This window comes from Opisthorchis viverrini (genome assembly GCF_000715545.1).
Source record: "Opisthorchis viverrini unplaced genomic scaffold opera_v5_13, whole genome shotgun sequence".
NCBI lineage: Eukaryota > Metazoa > Platyhelminthes > Trematoda > Opisthorchiida > Opisthorchiidae > Opisthorchis > Opisthorchis viverrini.
The window spans coordinates 302,155-318,210 of NW_008751669.1; the positions used below are offsets into that span (position 1 = coordinate 302,155).

The 16,056-nt window shown below is 41.4% G+C and overlaps 1 protein-coding gene across 1 annotated transcript in view; it reads left to right on the forward strand.

The window, feature by feature from the left end:
* The window catches only part of T265_01200 (hypothetical protein), a gene marked incomplete at both ends in the record, with an annotated part of 82,824 nt that overhangs the window by 32,966 nt on the left and 33,802 nt on the right, over positions 1–16,056 (forward strand). Inside the window, 2 exons of the mRNA XM_009165185.1 lie at positions 4,513–5,063; positions 9,583–9,966. Of these exons, the coding sequence (XP_009163449.1) occupies positions 4,513–5,063; positions 9,583–9,966 (935 nt within the window). The remainder of the gene's footprint in view (positions 1–4,512; positions 5,064–9,582; positions 9,967–16,056) is intronic.

Here is a 16,056-nt window from a genome sequence, read left to right on the forward strand (position 1 = left end):
CTAGCAGCTTTCACACAGTTTCAACGATTGTTTAAAAGTCACCTTGAATGAGGGCACAGACGCACAAAACAGTTAAATATTTATCATTCACGCAATGCTAGGTTCATCACCTGTCTCGAACAGCTGTGATTTACGCAAAATTGTGGATAGAAACCTCTATGAATAATTCCTCAATGCCCTTCGGGGTCTAATTTGTTTTGATGATGAAAGAGATCACCCCAAGCTTTTGTTTCGTGTCAGGCTGAAAATGTCCTGAAAGCTGTAGGGGTTGTATCTTACAGCAGAATGAATCAACCATGGTGGATTACTGATTTGGGCAAATGGCTTGAACAAAAAGCAACCCAGCCTTATTGTGGAACTGGAATTGTCCCATATGTTGTCAGTGTTCAGTGCTAGGGGAACCACCACGTGAATACCCTAGCCTTTAATTTTCACTCAAAAGCCAGGCAATGAACTCAAAAATGAAATCCCTGAACTACGTAAATAAGCGAACTCAGATAAGATGATGTCTAGTTATGATCCTCAGTACTCTTTAGGGAGAGCTCTATGGCCGGTATTGCTGTGTAAAACAGCAAGATTCTATTGGCCAGGGTGCTATTCGGTGACCAGCAAAACGGATTGTTTGTCATCCACGACTGGTTATGCGAACCCTTTACATTTTGTGCTCCTGTGCACTTCTGAACGGGCACGTACTGACTATTTGCCAAGGTTTCATTCCATTACTACCAACAGCTTCTGGTAGCCTCATTACTGGAGCAAGTCCAGAAATCTACTTTGGACGAACGACACCTCTGTGAAAGTTTGCGATAAAATCATTTCGATGATCTGACAAGAATAAGAAGTGCACGCGATAACAAAATAACATATTCCAATAGGCGTTCAACTTCCGCCATTACTAAGAAAGTGGCATATCTCATTTTGGCATCCAGTCAGATGCCTTAACAGTTCTACCAGGTTACCTTGTGAAGTTCAACAACCATCTTCACGAAATTTCACTCCTGAGACGTGCCGGAATAAAAAAATATAAAAAGATATTATAATAATAATATAGATATATAGTATGAATGGAGTTAATGTGCCCTTAAAGCGTCGGTTGTATCTTACTTTGTTTCTAATACTCTAACTGCTAACTTCATTGATTTCTCAGGTTTCTTTAGCAGGTACATCGTGGAGTATTCCTTGAACCCTTGCATTTTGAGATTATGGACTCGATGTCACCAGATCCATGCAAAACCTTCTTCTAGAACTAGCTATCAAAATCTGGCTGGCTGATGTTTTCAGAATCCCTTCCAGGTTAATATTTGTGGAATAAGTGATATAGCAGATTTCCTATAGACGTCCTAAAATATTTCTAGCAGATAAGTAGAGTCCCACAGAAGACTGAAGAAGGGTTGAAAAACTGATACATGACAAGGCCTTCGAAACGTCAGTATCTCGATAACAGCGTCAGTTGACTGACGACGACTCTCGTAGTTTGATTGATTTGTTTAAGCAGTATGGTTGGCCGATTTGAGCCTTGTTCCTGAAACATCCTCAAATTTGACAGGTCACCTTTGGAGTCAACAATCGTATTGGTAAGACTGAACCCATTGAACTGTTTATACCAGATCAAGTCAAAACTCGACAAAACCGAGCCTAAAGGCGTTTAGTTGCGCAGTGAGTTACATTAGCCGGAGAGCACCCTGGGCCTACTCATAATAACTCAAGTTATCCTAACTGTTCCGCATGGTTTAAATGAACCAGTCTGCGCTGCTGATGTCTGACTACTGGAGGTTCCCATGGTAGAGAGTATTAATCAACTACACTTAGTAAATGTCCCGGATTGAAGGACTCGTTCCTTTGTTTGGTATTTTGGGACCAGTTTGATTTAAATTCATTGTGAGATGAAAATAACCTCAAAATTACTGTCAGCTCGAAGTGTTTGCTCATATATGCTCACAATTATCTTGGACAGACATATTTTCTTAGACCTATGTAGTTCCCTCTGACTTCATCTGAACTAAAAAGGGTTAGTCTGTATGTTTTCCAGTTCGTCAGCTGTCCGCCCAAAGACTTAACCAGTTACTCAGTGCATCTGGGCCGAAATGGATCAGCAGATACGGATTTATTTGATTTGCCATACGTAAAGTCAATAAACCCAAAAATAAACTCCGGTCGCTATAGGTCCTTAACGATATCCAAGATTACTAGTTGCAACACGTCTCACTTTCATCACACTCATTCGTCTGATCCATGATTATGCGAGTGGACGATGAACTGATCGAAATGAGATTGGCATTTTTCGGTGAAAATCGATTGTGATAATTTAAACGCGGTAGTTCGGATAGTTGTTAGGTGACGTCAATCGTCACGAATGACTGGTTATGTCAGTAATCTGTGTGAAAAAAATTCGTCTGTTTAAGATTGTAAGAAAGTTTAAGGATCCTAGGAGATTAGCTGCTAGTTTGAAGACTCTGTTAATGTTGTTTCATTTCGAAACTTTGCATTATACGTGAAAATAGCTGGGGATTTCAATAGTTTTTCTTGTGTTCGATAGTCTGACCAGATTCCAGTCTACTTCATAATGATCGGTTGTGCATGACAAGTTGTGCAGTTTCACTGGTCCCTAGCTTGAGTGGGTATTGGCAGGTTCACGTGCCCTTGTGCTATATCGTTTATTTTTGCGCGAACTAGTTTATTTGACTTTGGTTTTCTCCAGTCTACATCCGACGCTTTCACCTAACAAGCACGTCCCTTAGTTAATCCACCTGATGAGTCCTTTTCAGTTGATTGGGATAGATGCCGACATTTGATGATGTTGAAGAGTGCATTTCATTTTGACCGGTTCATGACCGCCAACTGGCCCTTTTTTGTTCTAATTTGAAAGTCTGAATATCAGCTCAAAATGCGGAAAACCCTCTTTCGCCGAACTGTGGCTGATTCCGTGTTGTGCCACTTTATCAAGCACTTTCTAGGGTAACTCTCACGGGACTGCGAAATTCTATGCGATATATCCCGTTGAGGCTGGGAGAGTAACAGGAATAACGCCAGCAGTTTCAATAAGACTGAAGTTGGTTGGAAAAGTATGGGAGTAAAAACTATTTGCTTTGGAGTGGATATTGACGGAATTTGAAAAATTAAAAAGATTTTTCTCTTAGCTTAAAATTAGGCTAAAATCGTAACTTTCAAGATGGGGCTCCGTTGCTGGTTTGTATAGTCAAGTTGCCAAAAATTATGGGTTACAGAGGACATGGAGATGAGCTCTTGAATGCGCCTATCTTAGTGACTAACGAATGGTTTTATTCAGATGCATGGATCAGGAAGCCAGCCTCACTATCAAATCGACGGTGCTGAATACCTGGCATTCCGATCATTGAATGAATCATTTTTCTAAACTATAAGAATTTTTGGAATTTTTCTGATTTTCGATCAATATGAAGGGGGTTAAAGCAGTGCCGAATTAATTCCGTTTGCTCTTCTCATACGTTTGAGGTTAGGGTTTGCCGATAACTTTGGTCTGTGATCACCGAATCTTTGGAAATTTGGAGTCGTAATCGTTCTACCGGATGTCAGGGAACTGCTAAGACTCTTCTATTTGATGTTAGTGACTATTCCATAATCTCTTTATCCAAAAGAAGATTCAGTTCTAATTTTAGTCACTAGATGCTGAAAAGTAAAAAAAAACTTGTGTGGTTGGATAATCCTTGTGTAGTGAGCAGTGTGGAGATAACGACCCTCTGGTGAAACTCGCACACAATCTTCTGGATGAGAAATGAAGTGATTAGGTATTCAGCAGTGTGAATAACTTTATCCTAGACAGCACCAGATGCCGTCGCTAACTCTCCTGTAATCTACACATCAGGTACTCACTGCTGTTTGTCCCAGAAAAAGATAAACTTTCGGTATAGATCACTCACGTTCTGGGAAAAACTGGAGTTTTTGACTTATCACAAGTCCGTGCTCATATTGCCAATAGGTAGATTTACTCTAATATTTGGAAGGCATTGTCCAGAATTTTGCTATGATGGTAGTCTCACCGAACAGTATTTAAACTGTGAGGGCTGTGACGTTAAAAAACAGTTTGATTAGGACTGCCCTTGTGACACCAACACCTTGTTCCTCTGTAGCAATTATCAGGACTTTCAAAACTCACTTGTTAGTTTTGCCACGATCTTTACAGATGACCAAACTAGCGTTATTCCTGAGTGTCAAAGACCATCTGGTGTAGTTTTCATGAAGAAAACTACTCACAAGGTTGCTAAGAACTCTTCGACAGCCCACGACCGGTTTCGCCCTTCTTGGTGCTCATCAGGTAGGCGTAGTTCCCGAGTTTTCTACTTGAACCCATCTGGTGTAACTTATTGGATGTGTATTTTCGGAATGGGACTTGTTTTATCACGGTCTTATGTATCATTTCGAAGGCCCATACAAGTATGACAGAAATCAAGTTTGTTGCTGAAGAGACCGATCTACATTTACTAGAATGCCGGAAAAATAATTTTGAGACTGAAAATATTTTGCTTCTTTTGACAGTGGGTGTTGTGGAAACCATCGCTCCGAGTGCCAATCACGGGGTAACCGAAGCAGCAAGTTTATCCGAACCTCAACGGAGGAAACCCAAACTTGTCCTTTTGAAACCCGCGCCAACTAAATGCAAACTACCATCCCCGGCTCCACAACAGTCGCCTGATAAAATCAGTCCAAATTTGGATAAGAGCACCTTTGTCAAACCCACCCCTGCCACAACAGTCAACATAAACAATCCACAAACGGTGGACCAGATTGCCCATGAGCTGGCTCACAATGATGCACGACCGGCCACGTGGGCTGATCTCTACTGGGCCTTGATTGGTAGCCGAGAGTTCAACACAGACGAAGCAAAGGTGAAGGCTTTATTTTCCTGGCTTTGTTCCATCCCGACAGATCGAGATGCTTTTGTCACCATGGAAGAGTTGGAGCAGGGTGTAAAGGATGGAGTTGAATTTGCCGACGAAGCCAAAAAGTTGAAATCAAAAACATTGAGCCCGGACTCCCCTGAAGTGGTGGTTAATGAATTTACTCGCGGAAAATCTACTTACTTGCGAGTAAGTGGTATGTTTTGACTTCGTCACGTAGAACATCCTCCGTCTCGCTGAAGTCTTTTCTACCCTAATGTACAGCTACCGCTGTTTGTACCCCAACTTCAGGCCTCCTAATTCCGAGTGAACTAGTGTGCTACTCTACAGTGCAAAGTTTTCCGTTGTTAGCTACATGGGTGCGCGCAAATTAATGCGGTCAACATCACCTCCGGTCAACAAAATATATTTGAACAAGCGAATGTTGTGTTCTATTAGTCAAATAATGTCTTTATTAAAAACATTTTATCGTTCACAGCCTATATACAGTTGGCTAACTCCTGCATCCTATAAGCATTGGATTTCGTCATCTACCAGATAATAATACTAGTGAAAATTTAGTACCATTTCGTTGTCTAAGGCGAGCCTTCTAAGTAGATAAACGTTGATGGACCCCTCATCCCTGAGGGTTTACATGTACTTATCGTAGCGTGTTGTTTAGGCTTTGGTCCACTCTCTTCATCCCGTTTGGTGCAGAGCTCGGCAGAATGGACATCAGACACTTCGCTGTCAGCCTTTGGTTTGAATGGACTGGTGACAAAACTGTGACCACCCCGGGTTTCGAGCAGAGCTCCCATAATTCCAGTACCAGAAAATACAAACTTTGTATGCGGCTGGAAGAGAAAAACTAAAAACACGAGCCAATTCTGGCCTGCTAACCTTCCTGAAAGGTGCCCAAATCCGAAAACAACTGCCAACACCTTGGGTTTTAACCTGGATTTGAGTATCACATATCCTAACACAAATGTTCTGCAGGGAACTAATGTATATTCCACAAGGGGTTGACAACAGGAAACGATTCAACAGAAGTCCGTAATTTGTATCTCTATATAGGCGATTACTCTTAAGAGACCCTTAGGACCACGGCAGAAAGTGGTACTCTTGAAGAATTACGATACAAAGCCCTGCATTAGCATCATATTGGAATTGGTTAGATACATTAAGAATGATCGGAATGCCGAATAAAAAACTTGCAGATGTGTATTTAACGGTATGTTTACAAGACGTTTTTTCCTACAACTGATGAAAAATAGGGCTTGTTACAGTGCCCTCCGGGAAAAATGTGCATTCATGGGAGCGGCGAAAACTGCATCCTTCCAGGAGGCCTTTTTCAGAGTGACAGATAGTCCGATTCCTACACATATGGTGCTCCTCTGTTTTGATGGAATAGACCTGCAACCGGCACACCACTGAGAAGTGGTTTCAATAAGTCGGTTGAAGCAAAAGTGTGTATGATTACATTGGAAAGCGAATTACACAACAACTATCTAACTTTTTCATCATCAATCGCCCTGGTCGCCGAATCTGACGGTATGTGCATTCTATTCTTCTTACTTAACAAAAAATATTGGGGAAAAAGGAAAAAGATAGGTTGCCTATAACATCAGCTGCTGCGCAGTTTGCTGAAGTTCTAGGTTGAAGGCTTTCTTCAATGTCTGCATTTGCATAGGGGTCTGGTTTTTACGAAACCTGTCCCATCATTCAGTGGACAGGCTTGCCAAGGGGTATCCCGAAGATTCCTTAAACTCAAACATAACCAAGAATTTAATTTTTTGGATTTTGTTCACGGGGCTTGTTATTACACTACTGCATAAGACTAAAAAAACTATTCCTTTAAAATGATCTCATCTAATTCTAATTGAGCGAAAATGATCTCCGTCACAACTTGCCGCGGTACGAAAGGTCAATTCTGTCAGCTGAGTTCTCTCCAAAGTTTTACTCCAAAGCGCCTCTACTCCTTTGGCGTTGACTTGAATATTGGTGCCAAAATCAACGGATTTTGAGTGGACACTCGTTATCAAAACCCTAGTTTAGCAATAAAAGTAGTAGCTTTGGTAACAGGACGGTATGCACCAAAGGTAATCTTCTCCCTCAAAATAATATCTCTTAGGATTCAGTCCATCTCTTGTATTGTGGGTAATGGTGATGTGGAACCATTCTGTGCTCGGAAGCACAACCTCCTCTCGCGCAAAGTCTTGGAAAAAGCAGCAAAGTTTTTAGATCCACAATTATGCTCCCTCAGACAAGGCAGACAGACATTTGGCTGACGTTTCGAGATAAATATTCGTGGTGCTGCTAGGGTTCTTCAAAGAGCTATGACTTTACATTTTCGAAAAGAATGAGTTTCCGCAGAAATTCGGACCCTGCACAGATGTATTACACTACGCGTAATATTGGTAGAAAATGTTCGACAGCCCAGAATCGGTCACGTCCTTCTTGGGGCCTATTAGGTAGGTGCCTGAAACCTGGCCGACTCTCTCGTTTATGATGTTGTTAGGCAACTGGATAAGCTGTACCAGGCTGTCTCATGTTTCAGTGACTACGATATTCGGAATACCGCGATACATTGTAAAGACGCAATACACTACTCCTAAGGTTGCTGAAAATTCTTCGACATTCCGCGATTAGTTTCACTGTGTTGCAGGTGAGTCTTCCGTCAAAGCCAAGCTGAAACATAGATGAGTCTGTAAGCTGAACTTCAGACCTTATTCGCGGTTTCCAGTTTTCTGAAATTTGGCTTATGAATGTCAAAGATCTTCAGTGGTGGTTGTGTTAACCTTCCAAACTTATATTTGAGTCAAGTAAGGATGAGCATTTATAAGACTTTGTCCATCGAATTCAGCCTCTGGAACTTGACTGTCAGAACTGCTTGGATTGATGCAGCGCGTGGTCGCTAATTTCGTTAAAATCTTGGCCTATAATCTGTTGTAATTATCTTCAGACAATACCACATTTCCTGAAGTTGAATGAACCCAATGGTTGTTTGACAGTGTAGAGACAAGGAAGCCTATCCAATACACCGGTGAAGCTCATTTAGCCCTGATGTTTCGACTAGACTCGGAGTGGCATGCGCAATCAAATATTTTCAGCCTGTTTAGGTTAAATGGTGGGTTTTTTCGCTGTGAACCGACTGTTGTCATTTGGTGAATGCCACTCTGTAGGATTTCATGCTTAATCATCAAACATGTGACTTAGTTTCTGCCAAAATTCCAATATTCCCATAAATATATGCATAATGATGTAAGTTAGTTGGGTGCAGACCTGGTAGTGGAAAATAGCTGTGACTATTATAAATAAACTGGACCTTACTGCCAATACATTTGGCGCTCACAGGTCGCTTTCGACCAGTCGTAAGCCACCCAGGAGCGGAAATTTCAATTGTCGTGCATTTTGGATTTCATTCAGCTTATAACCATCGATTGGATTAAATCTGACATTCCGTAGTAATTTTGCGTATTCGGATCAAGCACAAAATGAGAATGTTCCGGCAATGAGACCATGGGATATTCGGTCGAGTAACACACCAGGTTCGAAGCTGTTCGGTCAGACTTGAGATCATATATTTTATTCACAAAACTTTATGGACCAGACCGCCAAAAGATCTATTGGCTCAAGCCCACTAGTCCACCGGAGGCTTGTTTTATGTTCTATGTGCCTCTTATAACTCATGAAAATATATGCCACCACTGTGATAAACAAGTGAAGCCAAACTTTTAATTATCGAACCATAAAGGGATGCCCAAACCCATGAAGCCTTGTGTGACGCAAATTGTAGCTAGTCGTCCGTAGCCAAACAGCTAGAAATTAGAGACGCCAACGGGCGAACCGACCAAGTGAATCGGAATCAAATCAGTCTGAATTGCTTGCTTGCTTACAACTCAAATAAACTTAGCCAGCTTGCCATAGGTGAACCCACTATTTGTGAAACCTAATCATTTTTGCAGAGTCCCTACTGATGTCAAATGCAATTAATTTTGAAAGTCAAGCAGAAAACAAAGCTCGGTGGAATACTAATATTCCAGTAATAACGCCAAAAAATTGACACGAGCCAATATGAACAGTCATCCGATGAAATGACGATAGCAGTGTAAGAATGAACGTTTTCCCCCGGAAAAAGGGCTAATTTTTTTGACATCTGTAGACAGTGTGAAATAAAAGTATGGAAAGTCAATATTGGCCACCGAAATCAAGTTCTCCAACGGTGAATTATATTTGTTTCAAATGGTGAACCAGGAATTCAGTGGTTGTGACAGTTAAAAGTGGAGCATTCTTCGGATGGTCTAATATACTGGATTTTACACAAATACGGAACAAAGTGAACAAACTTTCGGCAGAAAGCCCAGTGCTTCAAACCGATCAGGATTATTTATACATTCTTGTTAGCTTAAACCTTTTCGAAACTTATAAAACGACTTTAGGGAGATGCTAGGATTTAAGTAGTCCGAACTTCTTGGAAACGGAAACCTACTTAAAACAAGATTTTGTAACAAATAACTCTACACGAATTTATCTGTTAGTTAGGAATTTTCTTTCAACACGAATTTCTAGGCTTATTGGGTCTTCCAAATAGCATTCATCTCAGCTTATAAACTATCTCCTTATTATTAGGCTCCAACAAATATTTTTACATCTGCGTTTTTCATAAAGTGAGTCATCCAATTATTTTTGCTTTCTTCGTTCTATACGCCTTACTTTTCTCTTCCGACAGGCATTCGAATCCTTATGTCGTTACTCTGGCATCCCATGCCGAATGGTGAAGGGGCTTGCCAAGGGGGTGGACTATACTGTTGGCATGAAACTGACCGATCAAAAGATGCCTCCAGAACCCGGTGAGCAATCGCCTATCCATCAGATTCAGCACGCGTGGAATGCAGCCTACATTGACGGTAAATGGGCTCTGTTTGATTCCATGTGGGCGGCCGAACGGCTAGCTATGAGTGCAAATGCTCGTCTGTCGCAGATCGCCAAAGTTGGCAAGATGGAATACGAGACCGATATGTTCTACTTTAATGCCAATCCGAGCGTGTTCATATACTCGCACTTTCCTTTTGAGGAGGAGTGGCAGCTGTTGAACCCACCAATGACGTTGCAAGTGGGTTTCTTTGATTTTGCTTTATTTAGTGTGGATTGGGAACATCATTCTAACCCAGACGGAAATCGGCCAAATATAATATATTGCAATGATTCTGCCTGCTGATTAATTAAGCTTCAGTTGAGAATAATTACACCGAACCTCTTTTCATGATCAGATACATTTGATTAGATACATTAAAAATCTTGGGAAAATTTATATACGGTAATTGTGACAGTGTCCCTTTGATGTGGTTTGCAGAAAGTGTATTTCACTTGAAATGTTTAGGTCGTACGTTCGACGCTTGCAAGAAACTGGTTGTTTGGTCACAAAATGAGTTTGTAATGGTTCCATTTGTATCTGACACTGACATTATCCACGAGGAAGCCCTGTACTGACATCCCCTACACTAGTGCTCATACGTTTAGTCCTTTTAAACGATATTCAGAGTAACTCCAACTCAGATTTGTAACACAGAACAGTTGTGTGAGAAGACATTGACGCGGCCTGTACTACCTTCATGTAATTCCAGTGATCTTTTTAGGGATATTTGCCTTAACCCAAGTCAAAATCAACTTATCACAGAATGCGTAGTTAATAATTTATCGTCAGTCGTTGAGAAGTTGTTAAGGTGTGGCGCTTCACAGAATGCGTAGTTAATAATTTATCGTTGAGAAGTTGTTAAGGTGTGGCGCCACATCAAGGGGTGCCAGGCAAGGCTGTCCCCTTTCACCTTTCAACTTCGTTATTCATGTGACTGTGGAGCACCCACTATCAGCATCAAATGCCCTTAGGGTCAAAATCATTCTAGGGGTTTTTGCTCACATATCGAGTATACAGATGGCATAAATCTTCTTGAATCTTATACCATTTTAATGAAGACCACATTGAGTAACCTAATTAACTCTGCCTCTTGGTTTGGCGTGCGCCTCACACCTGCAAGATACAGAATACTGTTTGCGGATGAATCGGTTGAGGTGGCGTTGTGGTCTTCTATGATATTTCGATCAGACTTGTCAGTTACACCGGGATCAAAAAGACAAACGACCCTGAGGAACTTACACTGGAAACAACTGAGGCGTTTCGTGATATGGAATCGAATGAACCAGAATGTGAAATAGCAAACGATCCAGTAGGATGGTCCAATAGGTAAGAAACCTTCCCACTGAGTGCTGAAGACATCAAAACTTTCAGTCGAGTGGTTTCCGGAAGGAATAAATCACCCACGCCAGCTTAAATGTCACCCTTCATAGGTTGCGATGGCTTGGGAACCTACTTCGTATGCCATTCGATTGGCTTCCTCGACGTATGATTTTCGCATAACCATATGAAGGGTGGAAACGTGCCAGGGAAGGTCAAACGCCGACTTGGCAATGAAGCGTGGAAGCCAGTGCCAGCAAACTCAGCTCTGTTGGTCATTGCCCTCTACCTGGATGGGGACCCCGTGATGGGCATATCAAGGGTAAGGGAGAGATTATCAGACTTGACCCAGTCGCTCCCTCACTGACGCTCTTGTATTCAAGCTGTTAATTGCAATGTATTGCTCACCTGCCTATCTCCTTAACAGAAACTCCACTGGCGCTCTTGTATTTACTCATTAATTATAAATCAGCAATCTCCTACAATGTGCAGCTATCCACTCTATCTCCCCAAATCATCGATCAATGGAACTGTGGCAGTGATAATCACTGTATGGCAAGTACGCCGTTTTCTACAGATGATGATGATGATGGTGTGACAGATTCAGTTGTACAATTTGTACTTTCTGGTGATATCACATGTCACCTCCTAAGGCGGACTCATGTTGGTTGGTACGTTGCAACCCACTTACTGGAGCCTTTTACCCCAGGGAAAATTGTCACTTGCGTTTTTCAGAAGTTAATTATGAATCGTGCAACTTCCAAAATTGAATTTCACTTCGTCATCAACAATCCTTTATAAATAATCAGCACCTTCATGCTTCAGCTGACAAGCACAATTAATGTGCATGTTTGAACCAAATATGTCAACTGTCTAACACAGGCTTGTGGACCACCTAATAGAGGCTCACTGATCCAGCATTTTGTAAATTGAAATAGGGAGGTGCCATCAATACAAATTTGCATTAAAATTAGGCTTTCCGTTTACAACGTAGGCGCACATTATCAATATTATTATCCAATGTACTCAAAACTAACAGCTGGGAGTGTATGTGGTCTGCACCTATGAATTGACCCACGAGCGAGTGACTTGTACATTCAAACTATTTGCCTAGACAGCGGTCTGTGTTGGTTTTGTTTGAGTTGGCCACCAATTGTTTCGTCACCGTTACCGCCTACCACACTGTGAAATCCCAAGTAGTTGTGATGCTCTGTCTCGCATGGTTGTTTGCGCTTTTACATACGTGGCTGAAACATGTCAGAGGGCTGCATATTTGCATACAACAACGAATGCGCAACAAATTCACGCACACACGCAATGGTTGGAGGGTTTGGTAAGAACAGCAAAAAATGTTAGTTTTCTCATCGATCGAGCACAACGAACTCAGTGCCAAGTACGTAGTTCCAAGCTAGTCTCGGTGAGGCCAGTTTGATCAAATCCGATGCAAGCTTAAACGAGCAGACTGAATCACAAGTTTCGGATCAAAGTTCAGTCCATATGCAATAACTGTCGTCCACCACACAGCCAGAAAGTACGGGGTGAAACAAAACATGGTGGAACGGCTAAGTGGATCTCTTTTTATAACTATATACCGACAAAGTTTTCCTTTTCTGTAGGACCACTGCAGTGAAAATAGCGGTTGTAGTTTAAAATCAAGAAAAAATGCATTTTTCGTTGAAACTTATCCGCGAAAACGTTGCGCGTTGCCAAATGTCACAAAAATCTGGTGACTTAAACATAAAGTTTGTGTTCTGTTTGCGGAGCTCAGTACTTGAACTACAAGTTCTTTCACGTCAACTGAGGAGGAACCAATGTTCGAAATGTTAGCAGTTGACCGTTGGTTTGTTTACTGAGCTTGCAATTTGGTTGTGAAAGTTTCATCGCCTGTCGAGCTGAAATCCTCAGTGCATTTTGAATGGAAGCGCATTGAGGTTCCAACTCATAGTTACTCATCAAAGATCGTCTTAATACATGTTCACATAACCATTCGGGGAGCCCATACTTGCTTCCGCGGACCAACGGTAGACTGAAAGAGCTTCTATTTTTCCTCATTTATCTAGACAGTTGTGTGTTTACGGAGACTAGATAGTGTAAATTTTGTGGAGTTTCTTATTGGTTTATGTATCGGGAGTTAGTGAGAGAATAGCCTCAAAAGGAGTCTTTTTGCAGAAAAAGATTCTGTCTAGACAGAATAACATACTTCCAGTTTAATTCATGGGCTGAACGTTCTAAATCCAGAGGGATCCAACCTAAAGCTCGGTTGTTTAGATGCTTGTATGTTGGTAGTTCAACATTCTTCAACGTCACCATTGGCCGAAAAGATTATGATAATGAGAGCACGAAAAGGTCCTTGTGGTGGTGATGTCGAGGATTTCATAATGATTTGACCTGTTAAAGATGCTCCGGCCTTCAGAAGCTACTTACTTAGTTGCATCACGTTTTACCTCAGACAACTCTCTAGACTTCTCCTCTTCCATGGGAGGTCGTTGTAAACTAGCGACTGCCAGGTGTTCCTGTCCACCAACTGCTCAGCGCTTTGGCGTTGAGAACACTGACGTTACTACTCTTAACTTCAATGACCTTTAAGATGGTTTGAGCACTATCGATGGTCGTCTAGTTCCGTTGCTTAATATTCTAATAAATCAGATAAATACGGATAAGATCTAACGATGGTTAGGTAACCTTTAGCCACACACATATCACTCTAATCGGTCATCATACCAGACTTCAATAACATGCCAGTCCCCTCTAGCAGTAACGTATGGTCTTAATGGCCCACCAGTCATATGCTCTAGGAGAGGCATAATCTACTTCACAAATTTTTATCAGACTCATAGTGTCTTTGACTGGTAGCAATGTGTAAAGGCATGCAAACAAAACACGGGGTGGTGAAAATTGTCTGCACCATAGACAATGCCAAAGGTGGCGGATGAGCTATTGCACCGTCGCCGTTCACTATTCTCCAAATGAAACGTATCGGCATGAGCGACAAATGAAGGGACCACATGATTTCGCTTTCCTGCTTTACTGTTGCTGAGTGTTGCTGGGTGCTACAAGTGCCGAAAACACAAACTGAAGACAAATACCAGGAGCTCTTGTAGGGAGAATAACGTAGGTTCAGAATCATCTACAGTCCCATCATCCAGCGCGAGATCTTTCATTTCAACATGAGCTTTAACATTGCAATTTCAAACAAGCTTGGTTTTTCTTAATAAACTACGTTTTCAAAAATTCCCTTTACCTTCATGAAACAATAATTCCAATGTGCAAGTTCTACTCAGAGGTCCTATGTGTCTCAAAAGGGGTCTAATTTGTAAAGTCCACCCTCCTAAGCTTTTTATAGTAAATGCTTTTAGCTCCTAACTACATGACTACTTATTTGCAAAAGTCCGGAACATGCGCCCTTATTTTTGAGTGAAATGGTAGAATTTTAGAGTATTTGCTTTCTGAATCCCTCGTGGAAATTCGGTACTTTCAGCCGGTTGCGACAGTTATAAAACCGAAGACAGCAAATTTCAGACTACCAGCTGACCCAGGAATATAATCGATATAAATCCACAGAGTAAATTGATTTGCTAATGAATTCACGTAGCTGGGATACTTTATTTACAAATTAATCAAAACAAAGCAAGGATAGTTTTTCGAATAAGTGGTGACCCTACCTTAAGGTAAAAGAATGTGTTGTCTGTTTCAATCTTACACTGGTCATTTAAAATTCTCGAATGGTTTCAGCTGAATTCTCAAGGGACCTCTAAAATTAACCTACTTTTGTATACGAATGCTGACCTGTAACTTGAGGAATCTTGGTTTGCATTAATTAGTGGTGCTGAACATACCACCTGGTCATCTCAAAATTACGCAAGTATATAATGGATAGATGGAATGCTCAAAACAATGTCAGAATGTTTTCAAGTTTACATTATTTAGCCTAATTTTCCTACCCCGCTACACGCGTAAAACTTCCAGATTGCGAAGGCATCGGCAATCTTTTTAAATCACCTCATTTTGCCCATACTTCAAGCTTTGTTGCAAATGCTCAGACTGGCTTTTGGACTTTTCGTGCCCCTGATGATGATAACTAAGTCGTGAGCTCTGTGGTCTGCAGCCCTGAAAAATAAGTTCCGTACACATCCAATAATCGCTAGGAGATTTTCGGGTCCAAATTATACACCTCGGTTGGCCCTCGACCTTACTGGTATCCATGGCCAACCAATATCTAATTGATCTCGTGTATCCTGCACCCACAAAGGGAGTCAGCAAAGGGTAGCGGGAGAGTAGCGGTAAAACCGCTCGCCACGAAATTCAGATGACCAAGTCCTAATTCATCCACCGTACTCGTCCCAAAAGGGGAGTGTGTATGGTTGATTATTTCTGCTCTATAGACTCCAGATAATTATGGCGTCTTCTGTTGATTAATGCGGCCGGCTTTTTTGTTCACATGATAAGATCCAGCATGTCTATAGAGGAAAATGTTGGTAGCTCAAGTAGCGTGGATAGTCGTTGGCTTGTTCGCTGAGCTGGGCAGTTTGACTCAAAACGTTTCATTACCAATTGAGTTGATATCATCAGTGCGTTATTGAGGAGCGTAGTGGTGCTTGTGGAAGCGTAGTACCACTACGCTCCCCAATAACGCACTGATGATATCAACTCAATTGGTAATGAAACGTTTTGAGTCAAACTGCCCAGCTCAGCGAACAAGCGAACGATATCTAGCACGTTTTGCGATGATTGATCAGGTTTGTTCAGGCTGTTTAGGACTTTTCAGATTTCTAACCCCATTGCAAAAGTAAACAAATTAATTAAATCTCGATCATTTATTTTCTACTTTATAGACAAAGAATCACATAGGCGACCTGAGCAACTCCAGTAGTTCTTTATAACCAGTCACATAATAGTTAACTGAAGCTAAATGAAATATCAACTTATCACAGAACACAGAGTAAATAATTTGTTGTCAGTGAAAGCGATGGA